This window comes from Symphodus melops, assembly GCF_947650265.1.
Source record: "Symphodus melops genome assembly, chromosome: 7".
NCBI classification, from domain to species: domain Eukaryota; kingdom Metazoa; phylum Chordata; class Actinopteri; order Labriformes; family Labridae; genus Symphodus; species Symphodus melops.
This window is the reverse complement of record NC_136697.1, coordinates 29,335,747-29,354,258: the sequence shown is the minus strand read 5'-3', so window position 1 is coordinate 29,354,258 and position 18,512 is coordinate 29,335,747. Positions and strand designations below refer to the sequence as shown.

The 18,512-nt window shown below is 45.4% G+C and overlaps 1 protein-coding gene across 1 annotated transcript; it reads left to right on the top strand.

Annotated features, from left to right (window-relative positions):
* The first annotated feature begins 3,800 nt into the window (after positions 1 to 3,800).
* LOC306827306 (cadherin-7-like) lies at positions 3,801 to 18,403 on the top strand. The gene is made up of 12 exons (XM_079349016.1): positions 3,801 to 3,990; positions 4,966 to 5,241; positions 5,434 to 5,728; positions 6,161 to 6,280; positions 10,555 to 10,722; positions 10,801 to 10,988; positions 11,556 to 11,809; positions 11,882 to 12,018; positions 12,511 to 12,632; positions 14,603 to 14,720; positions 17,392 to 17,637; positions 17,779 to 18,403. Exons 2-12 carry the CDS (start codon positions 4,981 to 4,983, stop codon positions 18,246 to 18,248), a joined length of 2,379 nt encoding a protein of 792 aa, XP_079205142.1. The 5' UTR covers positions 3,801 to 3,990; positions 4,966 to 4,980; the 3' UTR covers positions 18,249 to 18,403.
* The last annotated feature ends 109 nt before the right edge of the window (positions 18,404 to 18,512 follow it).

Genomic DNA, 18,512 nt, shown 5'->3' with positions numbered 1-18,512 from the left:
TCCGTGTCATGTAAGTGTTCTTCAGTAGAAACACTGCAGTGACCTACTCTAAAAGGTCCCTAAAGGCATCAGGTGGGACTATTTTGTAAGAGGTACTTGGAGGCATTGTGTGGGACACAGCTGTGGGACTCAAACTCATATTCAACACTGTATAAATCAGGAAAAGAATATCTCATCAGATTCTTGAAGTCATACTGTCAACATGTTTTTCATCATTTGGATATTTCTAGAATCTTCTGTTTGTGTTAAGTAAGCTGTTCTGTCTTCTCAATGCTCCTCCACGTCTGTCCTACATATTATACTTTTTATTTTTCACCAAATGATGCTTCTTGATTTCACTTGTGAGCTGTCCGCTTATTTTCTGCCATTTTATTTATATTTGTAGCCTTTTAACGATGTCTGAATTTGTATTGATTTTCCAATGAGCTTTTTGTACGATCTGGCCAACAGGGACAGCAGATAACTTTGGCATATTCACTTAAATGTTTTTTTTTATATGCATTTTCACTGTAAAATAAACAAATATAAATATATATTGAATTCACATCAGTCCTGATACTCTCACTGACTTGATGAGCTAACACCATCAGCTAGGCAGGCCTGGGGTTAGGGCCCGAAGGAGAGCGCCTGGTGGCCGGGCCGTGGGGCCCAAAAGGATGACGTGGGCCTGTCCTCCTGTGGAGCCAACTCCCACAGAGCAAGCCGAAGGGGTTGGATGCATTGTGGATCGGGTGGCAGTCGATGGCGGGGGTCTCGGCGACCTGATCCCCGGACGCAGCTTCTGGCTGTTGGGGGGTAAGGAGGAGGTTGAGTACTGGTACTGGATAGATGTAGTCCGGCTCACCTCCACACACTGCTTGGGCTCTAGAACCCAGCTCCTTGAGAGGGGCTGGACTCTCTACTCCTCTGGAGTTGCCCGCGGTGAGAGGCGGCGGGCTGGTGTGGGCTTGCTCATAGCCCCACAGCTCAGCCGCCAGGTGTTGGAGATCACCCCGGTGAACGAGAGGGTCGTGTCCCTGCGCCTTCGGGTAGGGGACAGGTCTCTCACTGTCGTTTCGGCCTGCGGCCCGAACGGCAGTGTGGAGTACCCGGCCTTCTTGGAGTCCCTGGGAGGGGTGCTGGACAGCGCTCCGACTGGGGACTCCATTGTTCTACTGGGGGACTTCAATGCTCACGTGGGCAACGACAGTGAGATCTGGAGGGGGGTGATTGGGAGGAACGGCCTCCCTGATCTGAACCAGAGTGGTGTTCTGTTATTGGACTTCTGTGCTAGTCACAGTCTGTCCATAACAAACACCATGTTCGAGCACAGGTATATATTTTTTTATTTAACCTTTATTTACCCAGGTAATTAACACATTGAGCTCCAGATCTCTTTCACAAGTGTGACCTGGCCAAGAGGGCAGCAGCACTTATATAGAAATTTAAGTATTTACACAGTATGAATTGTGATTTTAGCTGTATATAAAATATAAAAGAAAATATAAAAATATTTGCACTGTATGAAATGTAAAACTATAACAGGGTATACGATAATAAACGTATTGCACATGCCAGCAGGGTGTGAGGGTGTGTGGTAGAGTATTGCACATGCCAGCAGTGTGTGAGGGTGTGTGGTAGAGTATTGCACATGCCAGCAGTGTGTGAGGGTGAGTGGTAGAGTATTGCACATGCCAGCAGTGTGTGAGGGTGCGTGGTAGAGTATTGCACATGCCAGCAGTGTGTGAGGGTGTGTGGTAGAGTATTGCACATGCCAGCAGTGTGTGAGGGTGCGTGGTAGAGTATTGCACATGCCAGCAGGGTGTGAGGGTGTGTGGTAGAGTATTGCACATGCCAGCAGGGTGTGAGGGTGTGTGGTAGAGTATTGCACATGCCAGCAGGGTGTGAGGGTGAGTGGTAGAGTATTGCACATGCCAGCAGGGTGTGAGGGTGTGTGGTAGAGTATTGCACATGCCAGCAGGGTGTGAGGGTGTGTGGTAGAGTATTGCACATGCCAGCAGGGTGTGAGGGTGTGTGGTAGAGTATTGCACATGCCAGCAGGGTGTGAGGGTGTGTGGTAGAGTATTGCACATGCCAGCAGGGTGTGAGGGTGTGTGGTAGAATATTGCACATGCCAGCAGGGTGTGAGGGTGTGTGGTAGAATATTGCACATGCCAGCAGGGTGTGAGGGTGTGTGGTAGAGGTAGGATGGTCATGTCCAGGTTCAGTCTGGGGAAGAAGCTGTCCTTCAGTCCGAGCTCAGACACACCTGTAGCGTCTGCCAGAGGGCAGCATGTCGAACAGCCGGGCTGAGAGCTGTCCTTAACAATGTTCCTCGCTCTGTTCAGGCAGCAGGAGTTGTAAATGTCCTTTAGGGAGGGGAGAGTGCAGCCCATGATCCTCTGTGTTGATCTGAAGTCACTTCCTGTCTGCTTCAGTGCAGCTGGCAACTTCAGGATCTCATCCCTGTATGCAGACTCATCTCCACCTGAGAACCATATCCATATCGGGCATTGCTAGCACATAGGACTCCTTAGGAAGCTGACGGGTACCGGCAGGCCAGGCGTTCTACAGCCTGAGCTGCTGTGGAGGCAAAAACTTGGGCCTGGGAGGAGTTCAGGGAGGCCATGAAGGAGCAGTGCTTCAACAACACTGTTTACAGTGCAGGTGGGGAGCTGCTGACCTCAACTGGGGATGTAGTTGGACGGTGGAAGGAATACTTCGAGGATCTCCTCAATCCCACCGTCACGTCTTCCACTGAGGAAGCAGAGGCCGAGTCCTCAGAGGTAGACTCGTCCATCACCCAAGCCGAAGTCACCGAGGTGGTTGGCGAGCTCCTCGGTGGCAAGGCTCCGGGGGTGGATGAGATTCACCCTGAGTATCTTAAGTCTCTGGATGTGCAGGGGCTGTCATGGTTGACACGTCTCTGTAACATCGCGTGGAGGTCGGGGACAGTGCCTCTGGACTGGCAGACCGGGGTGGTGGTCCCTCTTTTCAGGGGCATCGGAGGGTGTGTTCCAACTACCGGGGAATCACACTCCTCAGCCTCCCTGGGAAAGTCTATTCCAGGGTTCTGGAGAGGAGGATCCGGCTGTTTGTCGAACCTCGGATTCAAGAGGAACAATGCGGTTTTCGTCCTGGCCGTGGAACACTGGACCAGCTCTACACTCTCCAGCGGGTGCTCGAGGGTTCATGGGAGTTCACCCAACCAGTCCACATGTGCTCTGCACTTTGTCCCAGCTACGGCTGTTTAAAGTGCTTTATAAATAAAGGATCTGGAGAAGGTGTTCGACCGTGTCCCCCGTGGTGTCCTGCGAGGGGTGCTTCAAGAATATGGGGTCCGGGGCCCTTTGCTAAGGGCGGTATGGTCCCTGCTCCCGCGACCCGGCCCTGGATAAGCAGCAGAAAATGGATGGATGAATGTATTTAATGTGCGTTTAACATTCATTTACATAAACTATACCTTCTATAAAGATACTCTGAGATGGGTCATTCATTGTTTGTATTGTATTTCAATGCAAATATTTACTAAACCGAACAAAACAAAAATGTACAGAGGTTTCAAAAGAAACTGTAAAACACAATCTATGATCAATACAATTTACTGTCTATAAGGGAAAACCTGACTCATAAAATCATGTTATTTCTGTAATTCCATCTGATGTTAGTTTTGTGACATTGTGTTGATTGACTTTATGTTCCTATTGGAAGAGAACATGTTACTGTTTTCACTGCACATCTGTATGAGCATGTGTCCATCCATCCATCCATCCATCCATCCATCCATCCATCTATTAACCCCGCCCCCTAAACCACCTGAATGGGGTCTTTGTTACAGAGGGACAAACGAGCAGCTCAGAGAAAGAGAGAGAGGGCAGCAGACTGGATGTGTCTCTGTCAGAGCTGCTGCTGGATCTTAGTTTCCTTTTACACACTATTATTCAGGATAATCAGCTGATAACTCACCTGTCATCAGACCTCAATAAACACAGGAACACCTGCATGTAGACGGTAAGACATTTTGTTTACATTCTGGAGTTAGAAATCCAAACTCCACTGAAATAATCCCTGATTTAGCCCTGCATGTTGCAGAATGTGTCTGTTCACTGAAGCAGCTTTAACAGGATTAACTGGAGGTTTAGCCTCAGATTAACATGGCAAATATTCTGTTGAAGATGTATGAACCCTCACTTTCAGGTTGGAGAGTTATAGGATTCACAAAGAATGACTTCTCAAAGCTTTTCTGGGATGATGAATAGAATATTTATGACCCGTGACAGTTTTATAAAAATAAGAGGATTCATCTGAAGTGGTTTAGATTCCTGATTTCTGATTTAAAAAATATCGTAATTTACTTATTTCTTACATCTTTATTAGTCAGTCTGATGTTTATTAGTCAGTCTGATGTTTCTTTATTAGTCAGTCTGATGTTTCTTTATTAGTCAGTCTGATGTTTCTTTATTAGTCAGTCTGATGTTTCTTTATTAGTCAGTCTGATGTTTCTTTATTGTCTGATGTTTATTAGTCAGTCTGATGTTTCTTTATTGTCTGATGTTTCTTTATTAGTCAGTCTGATGTTTATTAGTCAGTCTGATGTTTCTTTATTGTCTGATGTTTCTTTATTAGTCAGTCTGATGTTTCTTTATTGTCTGATGTTTCTTTATTAGTCAGTCTGATGTTTATTAGTCAGTCTGATGTATATTAGTCAGTCTGATGTTTATTAGTCAGTCTGATGTTTATTAGTCAGTCTGATGTTTATTAGTCAGTCTGATGTTTATTAGTCAGTCTGATGTTTATTAGTCAGTCTGATGTTTATTAGTCAGTCTGATGTTTATTAGTCAGTCTGATGTTTATTAGTCAGTCTGACGTTTCTTTATTAGTCAGTCTGATGTTTATTAGTCAGTCTGATGTGTTTTATCTGAAATGTTTTACAGGCACTTTGTTTTGTATGTCTTTGTTTGACTGTTGGACATCTTCTAATTGCAGTGAGCCTCCTCAGAGATGAACAGTCATTTTCTTCAGAGCGCACTCGTTGTGTTTTTTCTCTTGCTGTGGGAGGAGTCAGGCTCTAAGGCATTATCGTTGAAGCCCTTCCTCCTGCATACGATATCAGGAGAGGGAGGAGGTGATGGTGGACTACAAGGTGCTGAAGGAGAAGTAGGAGGAATCAAATTCTACCAGAGGAAGAAGAGAAGCTGGGTCTGGAACCAGTTCTTCATCCTGGAGGAGCATACTGGAGATGAGCCCCTGTATGTTGGAAAGGTATGAGTACCTGATGGATCTTTATCTTCATTAATCATTCAAAGATCAACCACATGTGAATATTCAAAACAATTAGGACAGAGAGGAAGTCCTGGTTCTGACTTCACACTGAGAGAAGAGGAAGATAGGTTGTCTCTGCTGGGTTACCTTCTTTTGTCTGCTGGTTTGACTGGTGATCTCTTGTCCCTGCAGCTCCACTCTGATGTGGATAAAGGGGATGGTCAGGTGAGGTACGTCCTGAGTGGTGAAGGAGCAATGTCCACCTTCACCATTGATGAAAACACCGGGGATATTCACGCCACCAAGAGGCTGGATCGGGAACAGCAAGCATACTTCACCCTCAGAGCTCAGGCTAGGGACAGAAACACCAACCTGTTGGTTGAACCCGAGTCTTTGTTCATCATCAAAGTCCAGGACATCAATGACAACGAGCCCAAGTTCCTGGATGGACCCTACACCGCCAGGGTACCAGAGAGGTGTCCTGTAGGTGAGTCTGAACACATGCAAACAAACTTGCTGGTTGTAGTCTGCAGTCAGTGACGGAGTATGATGGGAGAAAGTTTTTCAAATGTTCATTAAATAAAGTCAGAAGACATCGAGAGAAAAAACAGCAAGGTGAAGTCACATTTGTCTCTGTGATGGAAAATAATTGATTTTCTGTTTGTTTACTAATACACTTTCTTTTCACACTTTTAATATTATATGAAGAATCCTAATAATAAAATGGGTTCAACAAGGGTAAATTTTCAAACAGACTCATGATTTGTAAATTGAAGGTCAAGGAGACTCTTTATGTGAAAGCCAGAGACTGAGACTAAAGGTAGAGAATGCTCAGACAGTGCTGCAGAGAGCCTCATAACCTCATTGATTTGGTTAATAAAGGTTTATTTTGAATCATGCAGCTATTATTTCTCTACAGGGACATCTGTAATGACAGTTGTGGCAACAGATGATGACGATCCAACTTATGGAAACTCTGCCAGACTAGTTTACAGTCTCCTGCAAGGTCAGCCATTCTTCTCTGTGGAGCCAAAGACCGGTGAGAGCACACCTGAGCACAAACAAATCTGAACACAATCTGGACCTGACACCTGGACAAATCTGAACACAACAACTTCACACACCTGAACACAACCTGAAGCCGACACCTTAATACTCCTGACAAAAACCTGAACGCAAGCCCCTTAACACAGCACCTTAACACAGCACCTTAACACAGCCCCTTAACACAGCCCCTTAACACAGCCCCTTAACACAGCCCCTTAACACAGCCCCTTAACACAGCACCTTAACACAGCCCCTTAACACAGCCCCTTAACACAGCCCCTTAACACAGCACCTTAACACAGCACCTTAACACAGCCCCTTAACACAGCACCTTAACACAGCCCCTTAACACAGCCCCTTAACACAGCACCTTAACACAGCCCCTTAACACAGCACCTTAACACAGCACCTTAACACAGCACCTTAACACAGCCCCTTAACACAGCACCTTAACACAGCACCTTAACACAGCACCTTAACACAGCCCCTTAACACAGCCCCTTAACACAGCAACTCAACACAGCACCTTAACACAGCACCTTAACACAGCCCCTTAACACAGCAACTCAACACAGCCCCTTAACACAGCACCTTAACACAGCACCTTAACACAGCCCCTTAACACAGCACCTTAACACAGCACCTTCACACAGCACCTCAACACAGCACCTTAACACAGCACCTTAACACAGCCCCTTAACACAGCACCTTAACACAGCACCTTAACACAGCACCTTAACACAGCCCCTTAACACAGCACCTTAACACAGCCCCTTAACACAGCACCTCAACACAGCCCCTTAACACAGCCCCTTAACACAGCACCTTAACACAGCACCTTAACACAGCCCCTTAACACAGCACCTCAACACAGCCCCTTAACACAGCAACTCAACACAGCCCCTTAACACAGCAACTCAACACAGCACCTCAACACAGCACCTTAACACAGCACCTCAACACAGCCCCTTAACACAGCACCTTAACACAGCACCTTAACACAGCACCTTAACACAGCCCCTTAACACAGCACCTTAACACAGCACCTTAACACAGCACCTTAACACAGCCCCTTAACACAGCACCTCAACACAGCACCTTAACACAGCACCTCAACACAGCCCCTTAACACAGCACCTCAACACAGCCCCTTAACACAGCAACTCAACACAGCCCCTTAACACAGCAACTCAACACAGCACCTTAACACAGCACCTTAACACAGCACCTTAACACAGCACCTTAACACAGCCCCTTAACACAGCAACTCAACACAGCCCCTTAACACAGCAACTCAACACAGCCCCTTAACACAGCAACTCAACACAGCACCTTAACACAGCACCTCAACACAGCACCTTAACACAGCACCTTAACACAGCCCCTTAACACAGCACCTTAACACAGCACCTTAACACAGCCCCTTAACACAGCACCTTAACACAGCCCCTTAACACAGCCCCTTAACACAGCACCTCAACACAGCAACTCAACACAGCACCTCAACACAGCCCCTTAACACAGCCCCTTAACACAGCCCCTTAACACAGCACCTTAACACAGCACCTCAACACAGCCCCTTAACACAGCACCTCAACACAGCCCCTTAACACAGCACCTTAACACAGCACCTTAACACAGCACCTTAACACAGCCCCTTAACACAGCCCCTTAACACAGCACCTTAACACAGCACCTTAACACAGGACCTTAACACAGCCCCTTAACACAGCACCTTAACACAGCCCCTTAACACAGCACCTCAACACAGCACCTTAACACAGCACCTTAACACAGCACCTAAACACAGCACCTCAACACAGCCCCTTAACACAGCACCTTAACACAGCACCTTAACACAGCACCTTAACACAGCCCCTTAACACAGCACCTCAACACAGCACCTTAACACAGCACCTTAACACAGCACCTCAACACAGCACCTTAACACAGCACCTTAACACAGGACCTTAACACAGCACCTCAACACAGGACCTTAACACAGCACCTAAACACAGCACCTCAACACAGCCCCTTAACACAGCACCTTAACACAGCACCTCAACACAGCACCTTAACACAGCCCCTTAACACAGCCCCTCAACACAGCACCTAAACACAGCACCTCAACACAGCACCTTAACACAGCCCCTTAACACAGCCCCTTAACACAGCCCCTCAACACAGCACCTTAACACAGCACCTTAACACAGCACCTTAACACAGCACCTCAACACAGCACCTTAACACAGGACCTTAACACAGGACCTTAACACAGGACCTTAACACAGCACCTAAACACAGCACCTCAACACAGCACCTCAACACAGCACCACCTGTTTGGGCAGGCCATCCTCACCAACAGTCCCAAGGAACCTAAGAGAGCTCAGAGAGCTCAGGAGCTCCCAAAAAAAGGAGAGGTTAGAAAATAAACATAGAGACAAGCAGTAATAAGATATGAAAGCTGGGAGAGAAAGAGGGAGAGAGAGATAAGAGATCCTGGTGCCAGTTCCCCCGGTAGTCTAGGCCTATAGCAGCATAACTATGAGCTGGTCCTAAGCCAGCCCTAACTATAAGATTTATCAAAAAGAAAAGTTTTAAGTCTATTCTTAAAAGTACCTAGTGTGTCTGCCTCCCGGACCCCGACTGGTAGACGATTCCAAAGGAGCCTGATAACTAAAGGCTCTACCTCCCATAGTACTTTTAGAGACTATAGGCACCACGAGCAGGCCTGCATTCTGGGAACGTCATGTTCTTGATGGATATTACGGTACAATTAACTCTTTAAGATAGGATGGTGCCTGACCGTTTAGAGCTTTGTAGGTGAGCAGAAGGATTTTAAATTCTATTCTAGATTTTATAGGGAGCCAATGGAGAGAAGCCAATACAGGAGTCATGTGGTCCCTTTTCCTAGTTCTAGTCAGAACACGAGCTGCAGCGTTTTGGACGAGTTGGAGGGTCTTTAGAGATTTACCATAGCACCCTGCTAAAATAGAATTACAGTAATCCAACCTGGAGGTAACAAATGCATGAACTAATTTTTCAGCATCATTTTGTGACAGGATCTGCCTGATCTTAGAGATATTACGAAGGTGAAAATAATCTGTCCTTGAAATGTGTTTAATGTAGGAATCAAAGGACATATCCTGATCAAACAGAACTCCTAGGTTCCTAACAGTGGTACTAGATGCTACACTAATACTACTAAGGGCCGTCATATCATCAGAGAAAGTCTCTCTAAGGTTCTTAGGTCCAATCACTAGAACTTCAGTCTTGTCTGAGTTGAGCAGTAAGAAGTTTCTGGTCATCCAGGTCCTGATGTCCTTGAGGCTTCTAGTTTACGAAGCTGGTTGGTGTCTTCTGGCTTCATTGATATGTAGAGCTGAGTATCGTCTGCATAGCAATGAAAGTTTATGGAGTGTTTCCTCATAATATTACAGAGAGGAAGCATCTATAATGTAAAGAGAATCGGACCAAGCACTGATCCTTGAGGCACTCCATGGCTAACTTTGGTGTAACACAGCACATTAACACAGCACATTAACACAGCACATTAACACAGCACATTAACACAGCACATTAACACAGCACATTAACACAGCACATTAACACAGCACCTCAGCAAAGCACAGATGAGGTCTAGAATTAATTCTTTGTTATATTATAAACAAAGACTCAGCAGTAATACACCATGAGCACTAAGCTACATTTGTCAAAGTTACAGTGAAGAGAAACAACTTCCATTCAGAGGCAGAAAACTGGATCAGAACCAGACTCATGTTAATCAGACAGAAAAATGGATCAGAACCAGACTCATGTTAATCAGACAGAAACCTGGAAACAGAATCAGACTCATGTAGAGCAGACAGAAACCTGGATCAGAACTGTGTTGGGTTGTGGGTGCATATCGGGAGAGACAAACGGAGCACGCTAATTTTGGTGTGCATAGAGGACTTATAATTAACAAACTGAGATTGATCTGATAAGTAGGATTGAAACCAATTTAAATCAGTTCTTGTAATGGCAAGTAATTGTTCTAGTCTGTTAGCACTGGTTGAACAGTTTATGACAGAAATATTACATCATGCTGGGTGACCTTACTCTGTGAAATGGTATAAATTTAACATGAGTTAATCTGAGGTCTGTTGTGTCATTTTCCTGGAATGTAATTTCAAATATTGCATACTGATAGCATTAGTTCTAGATGTCATTTATCGACTGTGGTTCAAACGTTCCTTTTAAACTTGACTCTCACCTGTCCTGCAGGTGTGGTGCGGACGGCTCTTCCTGACATGGATCGGGAGATACGTGACAGTTACCTATTGGTTGTCCAGGCCAAGGATATGATTGGTCAGATGGGGGGTCTGTCAGGTACCACTTCCGTCACAGTGATGTTGACTGATGTCAACGACAACCCGCCTCGCTTCCCCCGCAGTGAGTCTGACCTCTGAACTGTAGATCTGATATCATGGAAACACATGTCACTGCATGTGTACCTCTGTGTTTCTCTAGAGAGCTACCAGTTCAGTGTTCCAGAGTCGGCAGTGGTTTCCACAGTGGTTGCTAAGATAAAAGCTCTGGATCTGGATATTGGTCTAAACGCTGAGGTAGACTACAGAGTTCTGGATGGAGATGGATTGGGAACCTTCCGGGTCATCACTGACTCAAACACACAGGAAGGACTGGTGACTCTACAAAAGGTACAGGTTTCTTACTAGTCAGGAATTGTAATGGTAATGGGAACATCATAATGCTTTTCTTATTGGTTTTCTTGTATCATATAGTGGTTTTCTTTTTCATTTTTTGACCAGGGTCTTTTTATTTTCATTTTCAACATTTTGACACTTTGAACTTCCCTCGGGATCAATAAAGCATCTATCTATCTGTCTCCTCTCAAAAAGGAACATCAAAACAGCAGAGAGATCAACAATGAATATACATTGGTTTCCTTGACCATATATAGTTTAGTATACATTGCATTAGTATATTGTGCTCCAGCAGTTTCTGGATTATATTCATGTTTTCTGCGACAGTCCCAGAGGAGAATCCACTGCTGCCAAACAGCTGCTGTCCACCTTGGGCACGGTTAAATTTAGATTGTACAAAAACAAAATGATGTCTAACATGTGTTTGGATGCATGAAGAACCATGTAACTCACATCAGTTCAAATCAGGCTTCAGCAGCTCATTTTGAGACATTATAATCACAATCACATTATCAAGCCATTAAGTCCAGAACACTTCAAACCATTCTTTCATCCCTCCAGGCTCTGGATTTTGAGGCCAAGTCAAGCTACTTGTTGCGTGTGGAGGCGTCTAATCACTACATGGATGCTCGTTTCCTGTCCATTGGTCCTTTCAGAGATGTGACTGTGCTCCGTCTGCTGGTGGAGAACGTGGACGAGCCTCCAGTCTTCTCTTCATCCATTAGTCGAATGGTGGTCTCTGAAGCAGCTGTAGTGGGAGCTGAGGTGGGATCCGTTTCAGCTCGAGATCCAGATAATATCAACAGTCCTATCAGGTACTTTAACACAGTAAGACACACAGTCAGCCACAGTGTTGTTGTTTCTAATGGTGTTAAATCTACCTGCAGGTACTCTATAGACAGGAAGTCCGATGTGGAGTGTTACTTTAACATTGATAGCATTTCAGGAGTGATTAGCACAGCCAGGCCTTTGGACAGAGAGATCAATGCTGCATATAACATCAGCATCCTGGCCACTGAGATCTGTAAGTCTGAACTTCATTACTAATTACATTTATTTTCCCTGAGAGCATCCAGCAATCCTTCAGACACAAAGGCCTCTTGCTCTTTGTACTACAAGATCAGCTAGTTGTTAACCTGGTTTCCAGTCTTTATGCTAAACTCTATGTTTACTCTTAGTCACATAGGGGCTGCTAAATCTATCTATCTATCTATCTATCTATCTATCTATCTATCTATCTATCTATCTATCTATCTATCTATCTATCTATCAAACCTAGATGGGAGCTTGTTGGTTAGGGTTAGAATTGGATTCATCCTGATGGATATAAATTTAGATTTTGTTCCTTCCTGTCTTTAATCAGCTGACTGTGTGTGTGTGTGTGTGTGTGTGTGTGTGTGTGTGTGTGTGTGTGTGTGTGTGTGTGTGTGTGTGTGTGTGTGTGTGTGTGTGTGTGTGTGTGTGTGTGTATGGGTGTGTGTGTGTGTGTGTGTGTGTGTGTGTGTGTGTGTGCCAGTGGATCTGTCTCAGGTGGGGAAATCTGTAGTTCTTATCTCTGTGATGGACATTAACGATAACGCTCCCAGCTTGGCTAACGACTACAAAACATTCGTATGTGAGAATACAGAACCTGGACAGGTAAACGTCTGTGTTTCTGTTTGTGCGTGTGTGTGTGTATGTGTGATTAGTTGTGTGTGTGTTTGTGTGTCTGTGTCTATGTGATTCTATGTGTGTTTATAGAGGGTAATGTGTCACTTTAAATACGTCTGTAGTGTGAGTCTGCGTTCCTGTGAGGATGAACCCACAGGATGAGAGATTATGTTTAAAGTGTCAGTTTGTAATCTCTTTAATCTGTGTCTGATCTGCAGCCTAAAAATCCCTCACTTATCAAAAAAGAACCTGACCCTAATTCACGAGAGAGGGATCACTTCCTGCTCGCCAACGAGACTGCGCCCACATTTAGGTGATAACAAGCGCTGTGAAAGTGCACGAGCTTGATTAGAAAAGAATGAGAAGTAGTCAAGGGAAATGTGGTGGAAACTAAGGCACAGGTGTGACAGGTGTAAAGTGAGGATAAGGTGCGACAGGTGAGAATAAGGTGTGACAGGTGTAAAGTGAGGATAAGGTGTGACAGGTGAGGATAAGGTGTGACAGGTGTAAAGTGAGGATAAGGTGTGACAGGTGTAGAGTGAGGATAAGGTGTGACAGGTGTAAAGTGAGGATAAGGTGTGACAGGTGAGGATAAGGTGTGACAGGTGTAAAGTGAGGATAAGGTGTGACAGGTGAGGATAAGGTGTGACAGGTGTAAAGTGAGGATAAGGTGTGACAGGTGTAAAGTGAGGATAAGGTGTGACAGGTGTAAAGTGAGGATAAGGTGTGACAGGTGTAAAGTGAGGATAAGGTGTGACAGGTGTAAAGTGAAGATAAGGTGTGACAGGTGTAAAGTGAGGATAAGGTGTGACAGGTGTAAAGTGAGGATAAGGTGCGACAGGTGTAAAGTGAAGATAAGGTGTGACAGGTGTAAAGTGAGGATAAGGTGTGACAGGTGTAAAGTGAGGATAAGGTGTGACAGGTGTAAAGTGAGGATAAGGTGCGACAGGTGTAAAGTGAGGATAAGGTGTGACAGGTGTAAAGTGAGGATAAGGTGCGACAGGTGAGGATAAGGTGTGACAGGTGTAAAGTGAGGATAAGGTGTGACAGGTGAGGATAAGGTGTGACAGGTGTAAAGTGAGGATAAGGTGTGACAGGTGTAAAGTGAGGATAAGGTGCGACAGGTGTAAAGTGAGGATAAGGTGTGACAGGTGTAAAGTGAGGATAAGGTGCGACAGGTGTAAAGTGAGGATAAGCTGTGACAGGTGTAAAGTGAGGATAAGGTGTGACAGGTGTAAAGTGAGGATAAGGTGTGACAGGTGTAAAGTGAGGATAAGGTGCGACAGGTGTAAAGTGAGGATAAGGTGCGACAGGTGTAAAGTGAGGATAAGGTGTGACAGGTGTAAAGTGAGGATAAGGTGCGACAGGTGTAAAGTGAGGATAAGGTGCGACAGGTGTAAAGTGAGGATAAGGTGTGACAGGTGTAAAGTGAGGATAAGGTGCGACAGGTGTAAAGTGAGGATAAGGTGCGACAGGTGTAAAGTGAGGATAAGGTGTGACAGGTGTAAAGTGAGGATAAGGTGCGACAGGTGTAAAGATCACACTACAGGACAGTTTATCTCATAACATTTTGATACCTATGCAGAAAAGCCGCTCATTGGATTTGGGCTCCTAACACCTGGTTTGGAGGGTAGGGTCTTGGTCCTGGTTCTTGTGTTCCGCTTCTGGTTTTTTTCTGGCATGGATCTGGACTGGTTCAAGCCTGCTTCTGGTCTGGTTCTGATATGGCTATGATGGCTGTGGACTGGTTCTAAATAGTTCTGAAATGGTATTGGACTGGTTGTGGCCTGATTCTAGACAAGTTGTGGGCTGGTTTCGGCCTGCTTCTGGGCTCGTTCTGGATTTGTTCTGGACTGGTTCAGTTAAGGATTGGAGGAGGGGGACTTAAATAAGTTTAATCCAATCAGAATGATTTTGTGTTAACATTTTTGTTCTGTGTTTGACCTTTGACCCTTCAGGTCATTGAGACCCTGAGTGCAGTGGATCGTGATGACCCAGATAATGGACATCACTTCCTGTTCTCTCTGAGTTCCGAGGCTGCTGGGAATCTGAGTTTCTATCTCAGAGACAATGAAGGTACAGAAAAACTTAAAACATGACACTTCTGAGCTGAGGAAGCTGAGCAGGTGTTTCCTCTCAGCAGGTGTTTCCTCTCAGCAGGTGTTTCCTCTCAGCAGGTGTTTCCTCTCAGCAGGTGTTTCTCTCAGCAGGTGTTTCAAGTGTTTCCTCTCAGCAGGTGTTTCAGGTGTTTCCTCTCAGCAGGTGTTTCTCTCAGCAGGTGTTTCAAGTGTTTCCTCTCAGCAGGTGTTTCAGGTGTTTCTCTCAGCAGGTGTTTCAGGTGTTTCTCTCAGCAGGTGTTTCCTCTCAGCAGGTGTTTCCTCTCAGCAGGTGTTTCCTCTCAGCAGGTGTTTCCTCTCAGCAGGTGTTTCCTCTCAGCAGGTGTTTCTCTCAGCAGGTGTTTCAAGTGTTTCCTCTCAGCAGGTGTTTCAGGTGTTTCTCTCAGCAGGTGTTTCAGGTGTTTCTCTCAGCAGGTGTTTCAGGTGTTTCTCTCAGCAGGTGTTTCAGGTGTTTCTCTCAGCAGGTGTTTCAGGTGTTTCTCTCAGTAGGTGTTTCTCTCAGCAGGTGTTTCAGGTGTTTCCTCTCAGCAGGTGTTTCCTCTCAGCAGGTGTTTCAGGTGTTTCAGGTGTTTCCTCTCAGCAGGTGTTTCCTCTCAGCAGGTGTTTCCTCTCAGCAGGTGTTTCCTCTCAGCAGGTGTTTCAGGTGTTTCTCTCAGCAGGTGTTTCAGGTGTTTCTCTCAGCAGGTGTTTCAGGTGTTTCTCTCGGCAGGTGTTTCCTCTCAGCAGGTGTTTCCTCTCAGCAGGTGTTTCCTCTCAGCAGGTGTTTCCTCTCAGCAGGTGTTTCAGGTGTTTCTCTCAGCAGGTGTTTCCTCTCAGCAGGTGTTTCAGGTGTTTCTCTCAGCAGGTGTTTCCTCTCAGCAGGTGTTTCCTCTCAGCAGGTGTTTCCTCTCAGCAGGTGTTTCCTCTCAGCAGGTGTTTCCTCTCAGCAGGTGTTTCCTCTCAGCAGGTGTTTCCTCTCAGCAGGTGTTTCCTCTCAGCAGGTGTTTCCTCTCAGCAGGTGTTTCCTCTCAGCAGGTGTTTCAGGTGTTTCTCTCAGCAGGTGTTTCAGGTGTTTCTCTCAGCAGGTGTTTCCTCTCAGCAGGTGTTTCCTCTCAGCAGGTGTTTCCTCTCAGCAGGTGTTTCCTTACAGAAAACAATTTTAAAAAGTTTAACGTAAACAAACTTTTCTGATTTATATGACAAAAAGAATTAGGGATGCTCGATATTGGCTTTTCTACCGATATCCGATATTCCGATATTGTCCAACTCTTAATTTCTGATACCGATATCACCGATACCGATATATGCAGGCTTTTTACATCCAAACTGTTAGGTAACAACAACATAAAATATCTCCTGTGGAATTAACACATTATGCCTAATTTTACTGTGATGTCCCACTGGATGAATATGTGAATGAAACATGGCTTTCCAAATGTACACACTGAGAAAAATAAGAGAACAACTTAAATGATGGAAAAAAGTGCCATATTTATTTAGTGTTAGAGAGAAACCTCAACAACAAACAGCCTCAAACAACACTACAGACAATATAAAAAAAGGAAGAGGCATATCTTCAGTCCATTAGTTGTAAACAAACAGTCAATGAATGACTGGCCATAACTTGTCAAATAATATACTCAAACTGGGCTCAATCTCTTTTGAGAGTAACAACATCCTCTCTCCTGATGCCTCCAGTACTCCAAAGGGCATCCTTTCTGTGGGATGGCTTCTCCTAGGTATGCATGCACCTAAAGAAAGAATAAAAAAGACAGACAGGGAATAAATGTATCATAGAATTCCTCCATTTCTTTAATAGAATTTCTATTATTGATTTTTCTTTGAAGCACTGACTGCCAAATGGTTATTGTATTCATTGTATGTAATGTATATTTTTAATGTGACGCACTCAGCACAGCAGATTACATTTAGTTTGATGATGAAGTTAATCAATGACTCACCTGCGCTGTCTCGCTTGTAGGTGCTTGAGCTGCAACTTCATTCTCTGCAAGGATTTCTTGGTACATGTCCCGCAGGTTCGAGCCTTCTTAGGTGGGCAGTCCTGGTCCTCCCGGCCTGGGTCATCTGCACTTCCACCAGCAGCCTCTCCATTGCTGCCACATTGTTTTTTCTCAGTTGACTCTTTAAGCAACAACTGTGTGGTTTTCTTCGGTTTCAGCTGTTGCTGCTTTTCATCACTTTGCTGCGCAAATGTAGCAACTCCGCGTGATTCTTCTTGACATGGGTTATTAAATGATGTATTAAAGGAAGACACCTTGTTTCCTCCTCGCATAACCGACGCTTTGCAGTCATTGCAAATTTATTATCCGTAGTTGACACTTGGAAATAGTTCCAAACCACGGACACCTCATTCACCGGGTGAGCTAACTTGTTAGCCACGAGTCCAGCGTGTTGTATTTGTTGTTGTTTACCGCCATCAAGCGCGCGCCCATAAACGTCCCATGCTGCGTTCATGCAGACTCGGAAATTCCAATATCGGTTCCAATATCGGTTGTAAAAATCCGATACGGATATTTCCAAATATTACATTTTTAAGTCAATATCCCTAAAAAGAACTGATTATTGTTTAGTGTTTGCTTAGAGTTAGTTAACTCATCATGTTGACATGAGTTTTGTTTGTGTGTCCTTAGATAACACGGCGTCCGTCCTGACTCGTGGTGCTGTTTTCCTGGACCAGCCCGTTCATGTCCTGTTGGTGGTTGTGTCAGACAGCGGAGGTCTCTCGCTCAGCAGCACCAACACGCTGTCTGTCACTGTCTGCGACTGTGACATCTACGGGAACCATCGCTCCTGCAACTACGCTAAATCCCAACAGCATGTTGGCTTCAGTACTGCTGCCACGGTGACAGTCCTCACCTGCATCCTCACTGTGCTGTGTAAGAGCTGACATCTGAGACCCCGCCCCTTTTACATGTGATTGCCATGAAACTCAAAGAAACCAATTAAGTCAAATTGGCAACCAATCAAATCATGTTAGAAAGCTGCTGTAACACTGAAGCCCAGCTTTATGTTTTCAGGTGTCGTCATGGTAACCCTTGCTGTCAGACACAGGGGGAGGGAGTGTCTGATAACAGATAGAGAGCGAGAGGTTCGTGAGAACATCGTTCGTTACGATGATGAAGGTGGCGGTGAAGAGGATACCGAGGCCTACGACATGTTTACGCTGAGAACCTTGAACCAAACGAACCAAGACATGACCATGCCAAGACTTGTTTCACCTGAGGACAGTGCAGACAGAGACCTGTTCCAGGTGTTTATCAGGGACAGACTGCAGGAGGCAGACTTAGACAAGACAGCACCCCCTTACGACTCTCTGCAGACGTACGCCTTCGAGGGCAGCGGGTCTGCCACTGCCTCTCTCAGCTCCTTGAACTCGTTAAACGCTGAGTCTGAGCACAGCTATAACTTCCTGAGAGTTTGGGGGCCGAGGTTCAAGAAGCTTGCAGACCTCTATGGACCCCACGAAGTGGGGGGGCTGCCTCATTGACCTGGGATGAGAGAGAAACAACCTTTTCGTCAAAGAGTCACATGGGATGGGGCGAGTCACATGGGATGGGGCGAGTCACATGGGATGGGGCGAGTCACATGGGATAGGGCGCTGGTGGCACAGCAGCCACCAGCCTTTCCCGCATGTCTCTCCCTGATTTCCGGCTCTATCTACTTTCCTCTCTATCAATAAAGGCAAAAAGGCCAAAAATAAATCTTAAAAAAAAAAAAAAAGAGTCACATGGGATCACTGAGTTTATCACTG